This window comes from Prinia subflava, chromosome 8, assembly GCF_021018805.1.
Source record: "Prinia subflava isolate CZ2003 ecotype Zambia chromosome 8, Cam_Psub_1.2, whole genome shotgun sequence".
NCBI classification, from domain to species: domain Eukaryota; kingdom Metazoa; phylum Chordata; class Aves; order Passeriformes; family Cisticolidae; genus Prinia; species Prinia subflava.
The window spans coordinates 5166282-5181877 of NC_086254.1; the positions used below are offsets into that span (position 1 = coordinate 5166282).

Sequence of the window (15596 nt, forward strand, 5' to 3'; positions counted from 1 at the left end):
ACCTGGACAAACAGACCCTGCAGAGGAGGCAGCAGCCAGCCAGGCTGTGTCTGTGGCCACCTTGTGACCTAAATACAGCTGTTTCATGTCACTAAGCAGCAGCAGGTGACCAACATCAGTGCAGGCCTGGCCCTCATTATTTTGGACTCCCCCAGCAACCCTGCCAAGCCAGTGCCCCTGTGGGAGGGCGTGGGCTCACCACAGCTCACTTTTGGCATGGTTTCCAGGGTATTCCTACCATCCAGCCCTCAATCCTGCCCTTGGAGTGAAGCACTGGGAGCCACACAACCCCCCCACACTGCCAGCAGGACCCTCACCCAGCCCCTCTGCCACCCACCTCTGCTCAGCTCCTCTCCTTCACCTCCCATTTTCCTTTGCTCCTCCTGTTCTTCACTGCTTCTCCTGCCGCCCCTGCTTTCTCCTCCCCCTCTATCACACATCCTACTCCACATTTGCTATCTCACTCCTTCTCACAGCTCTCTCCATAATGCATTTCCATAAAATACCTCCCTCCTCATTTAATGTCTATTTTCCTTCCTGCCTCCTTCAGACAGCTTGGGACCTCATGGACTCCAAAGAGAGAGAAAAAGGTACAAAAAGACTCCCTAAACAGGCAGGTGCCTCTTCTTCTCCACCTCTGGGCTCTTTACATTATTAAATGTAGAGATCTGTGTTGAACATCTCCAGTCCGCACCTGGCTTATTCAAAGGGGGACATGCTGCAGGTTTGGTGGTGGTTGACACCCCCGTGCCAGGGTTGGCAAACAACAGCTACACTAGGCTGGATTCACACCTACCCCTGCAGAGTCCCAGGGCTGCTGTAGCATGGATGGGATCCAGGCTCTCAGCTGGGAGCCACAGGCTCTGCAAAGGTGAGAGGTGCCAGAGTGGTATGAAGAGGAGAAATGAAAGCCCTACCCAGGAGGGGGCTCTGCTCAGCAAGAGAGCTGAGGTAATCCATCCCTTCCTGCCAGTGCACACCCACCTGGGAGCGCTCCACTCCACTCCCTTCCACTCTAGACTGAGGTGGAGAGAACAAATCCTCTGCAATTTGACCTAGAAAGCCCTACATGACTCAGGAGCCTGCTTGTCTGGGAGATCCTTGTCATCCCATGACTCAATCATGACAAGCATGGCTCACAAGCAAATCTCTGCAGAGCACATACAGATTTGATGTTCTTCTTAATGGTCCCTCAGCTCTCAGACTCATCCCACAAACAACTCAGAAGGTCCTGGTATGTGGACACTCCCCAGGAGGGTGCAGCAGGATCATGGGAGGCTGATGGAGTCTGACATGCAGGGAACAGATCTGTTCCAGCTTTAACTTTGTGTGGAAACAAGCTGACCTACCACAGGACCACACCTACTTTACCATGTTATTTTAGAGCCTGTCAGAGACGCTGCAGGTCAGGGGAGATGCCTCCTGCTTCTCCCCTCGCTGGGATGAACACCATCAGTCAAACCAGAAGAGCCACAAGGGTGGGGGGAGAAACAAGAGGAAAAGAGGGGGGCAGAGAGATAAAGAGAAGGAGATGGAAGCAAATATCAGAGTTTGAGCAGGAACTACCTTTCTTGGACACTTTCCTCCCCTCCTTAACTGAGCTGTGTTTTTTAGTGGCCTTATGGGTGCTGGCAGCTTGCGGCACACGGGTGAGGTGCACGGGCAGTCCGGCGGCTGACATCAGAATAGCTGTCATGCCTACAGTGGGTACGAGGTCAACATGCAGGAAGGAAACAATGGGGAAACACATTCATTAAAAAAAAAACTTCAACCTTTCAAAGAAAATAAAAATAAAGTAAAATAAAATGAAACCCAAGCCCTTAGTTCTGAGGGCATAAAACGTCCGAGAGGTAACAGGGTTGGAGTCAGCACCAAGAAAGGATCTGGAGGTTATCAGAAGGAGGAGCCCAGGCAACAAATTCAGGGAGGGAAATGTGGGCACATGTCTTGTCTGTGACCCTCTGTACTGGTGTGTAAAGAGGACTTTCCTCTTTGGGCTTTAGGGAGACTCAGGCACCGAGTCTGCTCTGGTGCAGAGTCTTGCTGCTGACCAGAGCCCTGGAAGCAGCCCTGAAGGGTGAAGGGCATCACCCATAACCCCTAAAGGTCCTGCTCAGCTGCTTCCCCCTAAAGCCACTCATTTCAACAGTGTCACACTGAACCAATCCCCAGAGTGCAGCTGAGCTGCCTTCAAACAGCAGGGCAGAGCTGCTCCACACAGCCCCACTCACCCCACGCCCTCTCCTCCCTGGCACTGCGGTTTTCCCTCACGCTCCCAGCAGCAATGCAATCCTCATCCTCCCCCATCCCAGCCAGCTGTATCCATGGAATGCAGTTTGATAAAACTAATGAATCATTAAAAGGACAGCCATTCCCTGAAGGTAAAATTGGCACACAGAAAGCTACAGGACTGATCATGCTGATCAGAGCTGATGCTTGCCTGTGAAATCCAGGCTGGTTACAAATCACAACATTTCCAAGGCATCATACTGCTCTCACACTTACATCCAAGAGAACACCTGCTTTTGCTTTCCCAAGAGCAACTTCCCACCTGCAAGAGTCAGCACCAGAAATAAGAAAAAAATGCTTATAGATGCAAACCAACAGCAGAAAACCTAAATGCCAGCATTTCCCCAGAAATCACCTCTGAGGGCAGACCATGCAAACCACATCCTAATGCTGCAGACATTCTTGCTCAGTAATGTATGGCCAAATCTGAGGTTTCCAAGCATTTTATTTTTGCAAGTCTCTATTCAGTCATGTGGGGAAAGGAAGATTCTAGAGTACATTTGTTCAGGACAAAAATGAGGCACCTTGCCCACACATGACTGAAAATCGAGTTATGATGGGAAGCATCAGCTTTGTGTGCAAGTGATAAGACTATTTTCTGCCTCAAATATGCAACCAGTCAAGAACATGTGTTCTGTGACTACAAATCCCCTGTGTCAGTGCCCCACAAGCAGAATTACTCCTACACAGTGCTGACCACAATTTATTTTATGCTGAGCATAAATATTCCAGAAGCTGTTCAGCTCCTTTCTTGACAGCTGAAGTTTAATGTTTTTACTAAAACCTTCCCATTTAAGGGCTGAAAGACAAACAGAAGGGGTTTCAGTAGAGAGGGAGCAAGACAGAGACGGAGGAAGGGGTTTCCCCAGGGTTACCCAAGAACTTTTGGAAGAACTAGGCTGACCACAAGACCAGGCTGCCCAGTGGATGGTGAAATACACTTCCACATGGAAATAAGTAATCAGGCAGCAATGGAACAGCCTCAAAGGGGATCTAGATCTGAGATCTAGAGTTCTCCCAGTTCCCAGGAGCTGCAGAACCAGAGGAACACACAAAGACTGGGTTAGTACCCCTTGCCCTACCTGCAGCACCAGGCACAGCCAAGGAGAGCTCACCAGATCCAGAAATTTCACCACCTAAGTCACTCCCTTTAAGTGCTAACTAAAGGCCACAAGCCTACTACAAAGCTCTCAACCCATCAAAGCCAGCAGTCCATTACTCCCAGGGAGCCCTAAGGAAGAGCTGAAATGTCCCTAGAACAAAAGCTACTTGTTTTTTTCCTGAGTACAGCTGAGACCCAAAGCCCAGCAGCAGCACCAAAGCTGCCCCCCTGCACCTTTCAGGTCCTTTCTCCTTCCACCAGAGAACAGTCAGAGGTATTCCAAGAAGAACAGCAGCAACACTGACTGGAGAGGCTGGAGGAACAATATTCTTGAGAGACAGGAAAGATCTCACACCACAGCTGGGGAAATCATGTCAGTCTGACCCCACCGAGGCTGCACAACACTATTCCTAGAACTGGTGCAGAAAAGGACAGGAAAGTTGTCCCTAAAAAAGCTGTTTCTAAGCAGTGCAGTAGCACTGATGGCACAGACTGACATTTGAAAAGCGAGTCCAAAGACTAACAGGGATTATCACCACCCACGCACAGCTGTCTGATAGGCAAATGCAAAATTAATGTGTTCTTCTGAAGAGATCAATACTGTCTTGCTAACATTAGCAGGCAGAGCTCAGAAAAAAAGAGAAAACAGAAGCACAGGCTGAACAACTGGCTTCAGACTCTCAAAGGCAGAAGGCAACAAAATTCAGACCAAGCAGAAAGCAAGAGCCACAGAACCTCAGTTGAGTTCAGCTATTCTATAACACAGTCCCCGTTGTACCTGGAATAACACATCCAAAACTGCATGCCAGCATCAGGAATCATCACCAAAACAAACAAACAAAGCCCAAACCAACCCCATTTGTTCCACAAACTTTCTTTTGGTTTTTTTTTTTTGCGCTGCATACCCACCTACAACTCCACACAGACATACAAGCTCAGGGCAAACATGAGACCAGCAGAATTACCCCAACTCAATGTTCCCCTATCTGAAATTGGTCAAGAAAAGGTGTAAGAAGGAAATTACCTTTTCTTAGCCAACTTTTTACCCTCTGCTGCCTTAGGAGCTACATGCAATGAATCATCTTCTGCAGATTCAAGTCAAGAGAGTATTCAAAAAGGTTCTGGTGTTACACTGGTCTGCTGGCTCATGTCAACCCCCAGTAGCAATGCTGCCTTTAAAGTTCAAATACAATACTGGAAATCTCAGCATTAACAATCCTCCCACAAGTTTGGTGACTGGAGTCCCCAGGAAGGGACATCCTTGACCCAGGGCTTAGGTGGGAGTGTGTTTTCCTACAAGGTGCCAAAACATCACAGGCACACATCACATCTGCAGACTGAGTCTCCAACTCCCACAGTTGGTGCAGACACAACAATTTCAAGTCAGAACCTGTTCCAGGCACCTGTGGAGTTATGCCAGGAGCAAGTGCAGCCCTGGACTTGGATAAATTCTCACCTGAATACAAGCTGCAACATGAGAAGTTTGCCCAGATCAAGACTGCTTTGGACATGTTCCTGTGGGAGTTCTTGCTGCTCACTAGCTAGTCTAGGAGCTTGAAAAATATTATTTTATATGTTCACACTTTCCATTGGGCTCTGGGTTTCTTCCCTGCAAGGACTGCAGGAGGGAGGAGACAGAAAGCCTTGCAAAGGATCTTTTGGGATCTGATCTGATTCTATGTGTGCAAGAACCACATGCAGAACTGCCTTTTTTCTCTTGCTCAAAGCCTGTCATTTGGCCAGAAATACATTAGTGACTCCTTGGGGTAAAATTATTTTCACTGGAACTATGACAACATCCACCAACTTCTTTAAGCCTGCTGGGTAAATAAGGGACTTTCTGTAATATCCTGTGCAGAAGCTGAGCACAGGAAAAACACCCTGACATTATGTAATGAGTGTTGGCCACACAGTCACTCACACCCAGCCCAACACGCCCCTCTGGCCACCAGCTCTGGTCACTGACCTGGATTTGCACAGACTGGTAAGGGCAGAGCTCATCTTCAGATAATGTGAGATCTCAGACAAGCATTGCTAATTTGTGCAAGTATATCCACCAGCAAAATCAGTATGGTTAGTACATCCCCAAATGCCCCAGCTCCAGGAATCATGCAAACAAGAAATGTTTGTATTTAAATAAAACCCAGTTTTGCTTAACAGAAAATCCTTTTTAGACTTTATCTTAAACATAGTATTAGAAGGGTCTTTATATGAGCACCTTGCCACCCCTCAGCCCCAAGGCACACCAGTTAAACTCCATTATTCCCAGGAAATGTTAGTCCAGCTGATCCTTAAACACCAACACTGTGGTTAAACAGTTTGCTTAGACGTGTTTGGCATTTCACTGTACTGATCAAATACTTGAGGGAAAAGAAAAAGCTTAAAAGGCAAGTTTTCACATGTACTTTGAAGTATCAAAATAGCAGAAAGCAAGGAAAAATTTACACTTTTCTGTACAAAAGATGGTTTTAAAGTCAGCTTCATGATTTCTGGGATCCCAAGAGGTGCTTTCAGAAGATGTGGGGTTGACAGTGTTACAAATCCCTCACTCAAATCCTCAAGCACCCATCACACAAACAAAACCCAGCTTCTAATTCAGACTCACAGGATTATTCATCTCCTGTTTAGCCACCAGAAGTTCTCTCTGCATCCAAGAGATGCACCTGCAGCATTTCTCAACATCACCCATGGGATTCAGGGGTTGTATCTGTCCAGCTTCAAACCAGAGCCAAAGCTGCTAAGACACATTTCCCAAAATAAAACCTCCTTCATTTACATCTGAGACTTCTCTCCCCCTCACAACACTGTCCCCCCAACCTTCTCTACTGGTGTTGTAGGAAGCAGTCATGCAGTGGACTGGAGGAACAAAAGAAGCCCAGCTTGTGTTAGAGAATAACCTGAGTAATGAGTAACTTGCACACCATCAGCAGAATTTTAATTATGAACAAAATACCACTTCCCAGAAGAGGTTCTAAAAACAGACAGCAGAGCATAGAGGGGAAGAAGGTGTCTCTAAAGACCCAGTCAATTAATATTTCAGCAAAACCTTTCCTTTTTACCAGAATTCCATTGCTTGCTTTTAACCAGAAGTATCCCCACAGATTTGTTTTCCTTCCGCTCCCTAATTGACTTGTATTAATCTTTCCTCTGCTTCTATGCGACTTTGACAACTCAAATTCAAATTTCCCTCCTCCCTTACACCTCAGAGGTGTGGAACACTTCACACAGCACCCAAAGCTGTGCTGTGTGAAGACCTGGATCTTCACAGGAGACCCTGCCCCCAGGGAGCTGCTTCTGCACTTCCCTGCATCCCTGTGGGCCTCATGCTGGCTACCTCAGGGAGAGGTAAAGAGTATTAAAATGAGTAATTATCCCTTCTTTTACACCCCTAGACTGCAACAACAGAGATACCAGTTACAAATTTAGCCATTTTGTTGTATTAAATAGTGGCAATGGCTTCTTCTGTTGGGATTTCCTTCAGAGTTTTCTATCTAAACATGGCACCACAAGGCATAAATGGACTGCACTCGTCTCTTGTTTGTGAGATGAGATCACAGGTAACAACATTAACACAGCCTGGACTCATCAGGGCTCTTCAGCTCTGTGCTTTATTTACCTTTATGTGATTAAGTACCCAATTACACAGTCAGTGCTAACAGCCAGGGCACGAAAGGCAGAGCTGTTAAGAAGCAAGGGGAGTTCTGCTCAGGTCACCCACCTAGACAAGGTCTGAGTTGACTTTACATCTCGTTTCCACAGTGATTTGCTAAGGAGACAGATGGGCTGCATGCTGTCAGAGCACACCTGTGTTAGTCTTCGTGCAGTGCCAGTTTGGCTGCAGACACGTGCAAGGCACCTTTCATGACAGTGCCAATGTTAGATGAAGGGAAACATCAATCCTGGGGGCCCTTTTCAGCCAGGGTAAAACCTGGTACTCAAGAAGAGACCAAACACCTTTTCTAGAATAAGATGGGAACTATTGTCTTGAAAAACAAGAATGTAACTGTCTCTGCTTGCTCAGGAGCAAAGTTGGGTGTCCCAGCAACTAATAACCTCAAGGGACCATGCATGGACAAAAGACAAAGGGAAGAGAGGGTTAACAGATATTCTGTAGTGTCTGAAACAGAGAAAATTCCAGAAAATACAAGATGCACATGCTTAGCATTCCTCTACCAGGTAATGCTACAATTTTGAGAGCACAGTTGGCACCAGTACAGAGACCTCTGCTCTGGGCAGAGCACCCAAATCCCCCAGTACCACCACACCAGGGTCACTGGTTTTGCACTGCCTGAGCCAAAACACAGCAAAGGTGCCACTGGCTTTTGGCACAGCAACACTTCCACGGGAAGCTGACAGCACAAACTGTCATTTTCCAGACAATGCCATTTCAACTTTAACAGGCAAATCTTCTCTGAAAAGGAGCATTGAAAACTGACACTTTTCATCCCTCCCAGACATACTCCTCAGTATATTTAGTACTCTGTTCACAGGTTTGGATAACAAACCTGTATTCTGCTGCACCAGGAGACGATGTCTGATTCAACTTCTGTCTCCCCTGTCCCAAGACAAGGCATCACAATCCTCTTTAAGCTAAAGACCACCTGAGCTTTTTAAATAAAACCACATTATAAAAAATCACATTAAAAACCACACAAAATCTCACACCAGTCCTCTCCTGTGATTTTAAAAAAAGCAGAAAATAGCAGCTAGCACTGAGCATGATTCACATGCCCTTTCCTTTGCTCCTCGCTCATCCAAATGTACAGAAGAAGATGAATAGCCATGCCTCAAATAATCCCATTTATTTTGAAAGACTCAGGATGAGAAAAACAGTTAATAAGGTTTGTCTATCCCACTTTCTCCCAAATCTGCCTTCTTTGCTTTTCTAGAAAGTCTTTGCGTCTAAAACTTCAACGCCAGCAACATTTCTGACTCTTTCCAAAAGTCAAAAATGGAAAGTAAGTGCTTACAGGAAGACAAACCTATCATTCACCTAATTCTAAGGACTGAGCAAATAAAGCACAGAGGAGTTCTTACCTGCCAGGGCCTGGTTCAACCTGCTGGGTTTGGGCATCTTGACAGGCAGGCTCTGAGCACTGGAAAAAAAAATAAAGAGATGACTTTAACAGCAAGGATCAGAAACAAACAAAACAGAGACAATTCAGCAATACACTGCTCTCTCCTGAGTGCCAGGGCCTTGGGTATATTAACAGGGACTAATTGCTGAGATGAGCCCCAGCTGGGCCCCTCACCCATGCACCCTTCTCCCACTGGTCCAGCAGCTGTATTTAAGGAACTGTGTCCTTGCCAGAGCTCTCTCCTAGATTTACTTACCTGCAGAGAGGGCCTTAGAGCTGTGCTGTATGTAGCTGCTTCCAGCCCCATCTTCTGTGGAGGCCCAGGGGCTTATCTCCAAGGTAGCCATGCCTCAGCCCTGGAGGGACTGAGGCAGATGGGGAAAGATCCCCTTTGAGGTCATGGTGAGGAAAACCTCCCACCCATGGGCCTTTGCAGCCACAGGTTAATACCTCTTGGGTTTCGTTGTTTCATTGGTTCGTTAAGTTCATGTCACCCTGTTCAGCCTCGTTCACCATACAGGCATATCCCACAGAATGTTCTTCCTTCCCTTGGACCTCACTGGGTTATCTTTGCTGCAGTAACACAATCCTGTGATCCTATTAGTCCCCCTGGTTCCCGGCCACCCCTCTGCACCATTTTCCCTATCCCTGTTGGACCCTGACCCTCAAGCTCTGGTATACAACCCTGGATCCTTGGCCCCATTTTTGGCTCTCATCCCTGGAACACATTTGAGGCTGTACTCACAGTGCAGACAATAAACAGCACTCAGATTTCCAAACAGGACCCCATCTCCTCACCTTTACCATCAGCTCTTTATTAGCAGAGTGCACTGGGCCCCAAGGTGCAGGGGGCTCTCAGGGACACGCTGTAGCACAATGCTGCATTCTCCCAACTCATTCATTCCTCCTGCTGGACCCTGCCTGATCCTGTGACCTATCCCTGCTCTTGCCACTCTCCCACAGAGCTTCCTATGAGCAGCCAACCTGCACTACACACCCAAGGGGGATGTGGGAGGAAAGGCTGAAGGAGACCTAGAAGAGCTTGGCCCATTTTCATTTGGAAATCAAGATAATATGGACACCAAACATCTCTTTCAGGTTTCCTCACCTACTTGTTTGGCAGTGCTGGCAGCGGTACTTCAGCTATGGGATACATGGGCAGCCAGGGTTATGCCATTAGCTGGCAGCAGGAGTTAGGGAGGAAAGGGGAGCAGCAGCATCAACACTGACAGGGGGTCACTAGAGAAGAAAGCAAGCTGGATCCACATTAGCAGAGCAGAAACACTTGAAATCCAAATGCTGGCACAGAGAAGCCACCCATGGACCTTGTCTCAGGTGGCCCATGTGCCTGGGATGGATGAGGCTCATGCACCTGAGCAGCAGTTAATACATGGTGCACTCAGACAACAATCTCCAAGGACTCCCCAAAATTACACAGACCTGGCCAGCTGCTTAGGAATTCAGAGACTAAGGTGGTCAAGAGCCCAAATCTCACCCACTATTTAGGGGAAACCACCTTCTGTCCAGCTGAGATGCCCTGCCCAAAATGGCGGCACAGAAGTCCCTCCTTCCAGTCTTGCTGAAATCTTTGTTCACATTTCCACGAAAATGACCAGGGCTGAAAAGGTTTTTGAGTGACACATGGCCATTTTCCACCCCACCTCTCCCCTCTCCTACCTGTCACAGTTTGGAATAGGTTCCCACACGTGTGCTGAAGAACCCTGGGCAGGGCAGAGGGCTTGGTGCAGCTCTGGCAGCCTGGCCAAGTGAGATCAGCACCCCCAGACCCTTATAAAGCTCTCCAGACCACAGAGGTTTCCCTCCTGCCTCTTTCAAAAGCTGTGCTTTCCCTTCTGCTGCCCTAAATTTTGCAATGCTTTCAAATGATGCAATGGTCTGTTCTGGCCACAATTCAAACCCACCAAACACAGGGGAAATCTGCCCCGGGATTTCAAAGGGCTCTAAATGAGATGTCTTTATGACTCTCTTTCCTGATTCACCCACTTCGTCACAGCTCTTTCTCAGGTATTTCTCTACTTCTTTATCTCATCCCTTTGCTTCATCTCTGCCCTTATGATCCTCTTCAGAAGATGGCAAGGAGCAGGACTCTTTGTTCTCCAGCTGCAGACATGCAGGGTATTTGAGAACCAGGAACTTGAGAGAACTGCTCCCAAAAAACCAGAGACATTGGACCTTCCCTCATTTCTTCCTGAGACGCCAAGAAGACACCACAGAGCCTGGGCACCCCCTCCACGCCAGCCTTTGGTGATACAGAAGAGTTTGTGTTTTGTTGTCATACCCTGAGATAAAGCAGCACCTTGGGCACTTTTTACCTCCCCATGGAAGGTAAAAATAAAATAAAGCACAAAGCTGAACCTTCTGCTGTGCCAGGAAAATAGGTGGGGGCAGAGCATCCTTCCAATGGGCGAGAACACAGGGTCATTACACCTGAGGCTGGAGAAAGCAAACCCAGAGCTGCCCAGGGAAGGGGATCACTGGTAACCATGCTTTGAAAAGATGGCAAAGAAACCTTAACTCTTCTTTCCTAACTGCGAGACTCAAATTCAAGCCATCCATGAGTTAGAACTTGTATGAAGTTGTCCTGGTTTCAGCTGGGATGGAGTTAATTTCCTTCCTAGTAGCTGGTACAGTGCTGTGTTTTGGATTTAGGATGAGAATAATGCTGATAACACAGATGTTTTAGTTGTTGCTGAGCAGTGTTTACACGAAGTGAGGCCTTTTGTGCTCCTCACCCCACCCCAGCAGTGAGGAGGCTGGGGGGCACAAGAAGCTGGGAGGGGACACAGAGGGGACAGCTGAGCCCAAGTGACCCAAGCAATATTCCAGACCACAGGATGCCACGCTCAGTAGCAAAACCAGGTGGAAAACTGGAGGGTGCTGCTTGGGAATGGCTGGGCACTGGTCAGTGGATGTGAGCAATTGCTTAGTGCATCACTTGCTTTGTACTTTTTAATTATTATCAGCATTATTATTTTCCTTCCCTTCTCTGTCCTGTTAAACTGTCTTTATTTTAACTCACAATTTTTACTTTTTTTCTTCCAATTCTCTCTCCCATTCTCCTGGGGGAGGGTGGAGTGAGTTGAGGGGCTGTGTGGTGATTAACTGTCTGCTGGGTTAAACCACAACAGAAGTGAGAAGAGCCCTTGAGATCTGCAGAGAGAAACAGATAAGCACTTGATGCATTTGCAAGCAATCAAGTTTGGGAAGCTGTGGGTGCACTGCAGATAAATTACCATCCATGAGCCAGGAAACAATCACTGATCAGCTGCACTCCTGGTGTAAAGGCAAAGTGTGTCAGCTTTGGCTGCTGGAGGCTTTGAGCCAAGATGGAGAAACCAAATACTTCTTATTTCAGTAAATACACACATTCATGAGCAGTATGTCAGGTAACAGCACCGTGGGATGTGCTGACCCATCCACTCTGCACCGTGGGAGCAGGGCTGCCACGCTCCCTGAGCTCTGTTACAACTGCAGAAAGCCCAAAGGCTGATGAAATCAAGGAAATCCACACTGCTCTGAGGTACCACAACACTGCCTGGGCGGGTCTGCAGCCACAGTGTGTGGGAGGAAGTGCTGCTGTGTCAAAAAAGGTGAGGAAATGCTACTCAGAGCCTACCCTGGCTCTGAAGTGGGGGTTTGGGGGGAGGAAGGGGATAACAAGGAAGGATATTGCCATTGTAGTGTAATGTGGACTGTGCATCCAATAATGGAACAGCACAAGCTCATGATATTCTAGCATTGCCATACCAGTGCTGGCTTCTGGGGAGAGGTTCTGCTTATTTGTTGAAAACAGCTCAGTTAGGAGAAAAAAATGATGTTTTGGGTAAGGGAAATCTGGGTAGCATCAGTGCAAGAGCAAGCACTGCAGTGTGGAGAGACACGAAGGAGCCAGTGAGACACCTGCTCCTGCCCACAGACATTTCTTACCAGGCAGTGCCTTTGACTCCTGGCCAAGTGTTCTTGCAGGTGCTTGCAACACCTGAAAGTCAACACCTGAATTCTCTGAATGTGTCCTGGAATTGATTCCTCCTTCCTGGTCCAATTTTGTCCTGCAATTTGCCACATCTCCTGCTCTCCCAGCTCTGAGTTCTTGAGTGTAACAGGGATCACCAGGTTGTGAATAAAAGGATGCAAAATAAGACAATGTTCTCGGAGATTCAGCAAGAAGATCCTGGTAAGATTTCCCACCTCTGGTTCCCAGGCAGTCTGCTATGGGAGGCAGACAGGGCAGACTGAGATTTCAGCATGACAAACCCACTCGCTTCTCCAGAATTTCAAGAATCTGCAACACCAGTGAGACAGCAAAGCACAAGTCCAGCAAGGAACTGCGTCAACAGCTTGGAATCCAGGGCTGCTGCCACTTCAAACACTGGGTGGCCAGCTTGGAGCCATCACCTGAGCCACACATGTACAATACCCCAACAGAGCAGAACTAGGGAAGCCTGTAGGAACTCACCCTCTCCATCTGATCTGGCCCTTTCTTCCTTTTTCTCCCTGCACACCAGCAGGCCACAGATCTCTGTATCACAGCATCTTTGCAGGCCTCTGGGCAGCAGCCAACACTTCTCACAGAAGGCAGCATCCAGCCCTGCCTCACACTAAGTGCTACCACAACACCCTAAGGTCCAAACCCCTTCCCAGGGCTCACTGAGTGTCAGGTGACACGAATGACCCCACCTGGTGGTAGCACCACGCTGGCTTAAAGGGCTGCAGGACAACTCACAGGGGGCACAGAGGAACCAGCACCAGGAGAGCTCCTCACCACCCAAGGAGCTCACGGGAATGCCTATGGTCAAAGCTGAGGGATACAAAGGTGGAGAAAAAAGGAAAGGCCCTAGTTAGGGTAGTCCCTGAGCCTACAAAGCACTGACTGTGCGTTGTTCCCCATGGGAGATTCGGGGTGCAGTACTAGACTTTTCTTAAGAACACCCCAATTCCATCAGCATCCTTTTCCAGCTCCCAAGACCCCCATTCCCCCTGATTTTATACAAAATCCTGGCCCCATGAGCTGCCTGCCATATTTATAGGCACAACCCAGACCAGCATCCAAAGCCACATAAGCTCTGAGAATCCTGCAGAGCTACTGTAGGGATTTGTCTGGCTGGGGCACTAATTAATATCCCTCAGAAGATTGCTTCCTGCAGCTTTACTCGCTCGTATTACAAGCTGGGCACTCCTTACTGTGCTTCAGGAGTGCCTTACTCTGTAATTAGCACAGTGCAGGGAACAGGGGAGCTCTTGCCCTAGGGAATTGATGCTTTCCCTTGTGGGGTGGGATTTGCCAGGAGGTGGGTGGGATCCTGGTTAACAGAGCTGAGATAAGGACACAACCCTTTGCCATGGCACGTTCCTTGTGCAGATTCCAGCACTGTCCGTGAGAGAGGCCAGATTCATTAACTGTGTTTTATCCACGAGAGGAAACGAATGCACCAAAAAGCAAAATAACTTGCCCACATGTATGTAGTTCATTAGCAGCACAGCCAAGGATATTAGCATCTAGTTAAGCCTTGGCACTCTTCTCTGGGTTTTCCAGTGGCTTTGACCCTCTTGAGAGCAGGAGGAAATTAAAGCGTGTTTGGCAGTGCCTGCTCTCACACCAGCATCTGCCCTCCAGCAAGCAGGAAATACATTTAATCACCCTCAGTGGCACAGCAGCCCGGGCATGCCCATTCTGGGGGCTACCCCTGCCTGCCTGCTGGCTAGAGATAGCTGTCACAGCCACACAGGGAGTCAGGCAGCCTTCCAGGATGAACTGCACCTCCTTCAGCCCCGCAGGAGAGAAGTGATGCCATTTTTAGTTGTGTTTCCTAAAGAAACTGTGTGTAAACAACTGCACTTCCTTTCAGTCTCTCCCAATGAGGTTTTGAGCCCTTCTGCCAGTTGCAGCTGAGCCACCTCTGTTGTGTAAAAGCAGGTAATCTGTCAGGGCTGCTTTGGAGCCACAGCCTGTGGGGTGAACACAACACAACCCTCAGCAGACACCAGAGGATCCACTGTGGCCTGGTGCTCCCTTCCCTTGGGTCTCTGAGCACAGAAGTTGCACATCACAGCTAAGAGAACACAGCCAGAAACCCGTGCAGGATAATTAATGAAGGATAATTACCTAAAATGGTTAGGCTGTAGGGTGATGTGGGGCATTGACTGCAAGGGAAGGGGAACTAACCACCATATTATGTCCAAGGGGGGCAGACAGGGAACCTAGTGGATAAAATAACCCAGGAATGCTCTGGGCTTAGGAATTAAATGAAACACATTGTTAGAGTTTACTACTCAGGTTTCCCCTAATTCACAGAAATTAAAGGATTTTCTGCTGGAACATCGGTTTTATGAGCCCAAGATTGTAAGTCCAGCCAGGAGCAATTACACCCACCCAGTGGCATTTCCGACACAACCCCAGCACAGGGCTGATGGGGAAAAGCCATGCTGAGCTGTCAGCTGGGATGAAAAAGTCCCTTTCACATATGGCATGCTGCTGGAAGACAGAGATTGCCCCCCTGTGTGCACTTGTTGTTCTGGCAGGGATAAAGGAGAGTGACCCCAGCACAACTAATCCCAAAGGACTGGAGATCACACCCCAAGGGAACAGACAACTGGTGGCCAGGGGACTAGGGCTCACTGGAGTGTGAGTTTTACACAAGTCTGACAGCACCCACACACTCTCAGGTATCCAAAGAGCTGCCACCTGCCCTGTGTGGCATGTCCTGCTGTCCCCAGCATAGATTTAACTGTACAATCCCTTTGCATCCCCCAGAAAGGCTGGCTTGGCTAGGGATGATTGCCAGGATAGCAGCCACCTCTCCCCCTCCACAACACAAACAGCTGAGCTGCAAAACAGGTTCAAACAGCGTGACCTCAACCAGCCATGGCAACCAGCCATGGGCACCTCCTGGCTTCCTCCTGGCTTCCTCCTGGCCATCCCTCTCCTCCCAGTCAGCACTGCCTGGGCCATGAGCTCAGAAGCCCATGGCACCCCTCTCCTCATCTCTCTCCCATCTTCCCTCCTTTCAGGACAGCCTGTCCCCCCACCAGCAGCACACAACGTACCCAGACCCTGAGCAGCTCCAGACAGGCTTGTAGGTAACTGCTGCAGTGTTTGGCTCTTCTTT

General features: G+C 48.4%; 1 protein-coding gene across 2 annotated transcripts in view; it reads right to left on the reverse strand.

Moving 5' to 3' along the window:
* DTX2 (deltex E3 ubiquitin ligase 2) overlaps positions 1-15596 on the reverse strand; it is a 35273-nt gene that overhangs the window by 8063 nt on the left and 11614 nt on the right. The window contains exons 4-5 of one of the 2 annotated variants that reach the window (XM_063402484.1): positions 8429-8487; positions 1567-1698 (exon numbers count right to left, since the gene is read on the reverse strand). In XM_063402484.1, coding sequence (XP_063258554.1) covers positions 1567-1698; positions 8429-8487 — 191 coding nt within the window. The remainder of the gene's footprint in view (positions 1-1566; positions 1699-8428; positions 8488-15596) is intronic. The other variant, XM_063402485.1, reaches the window with a different exon arrangement.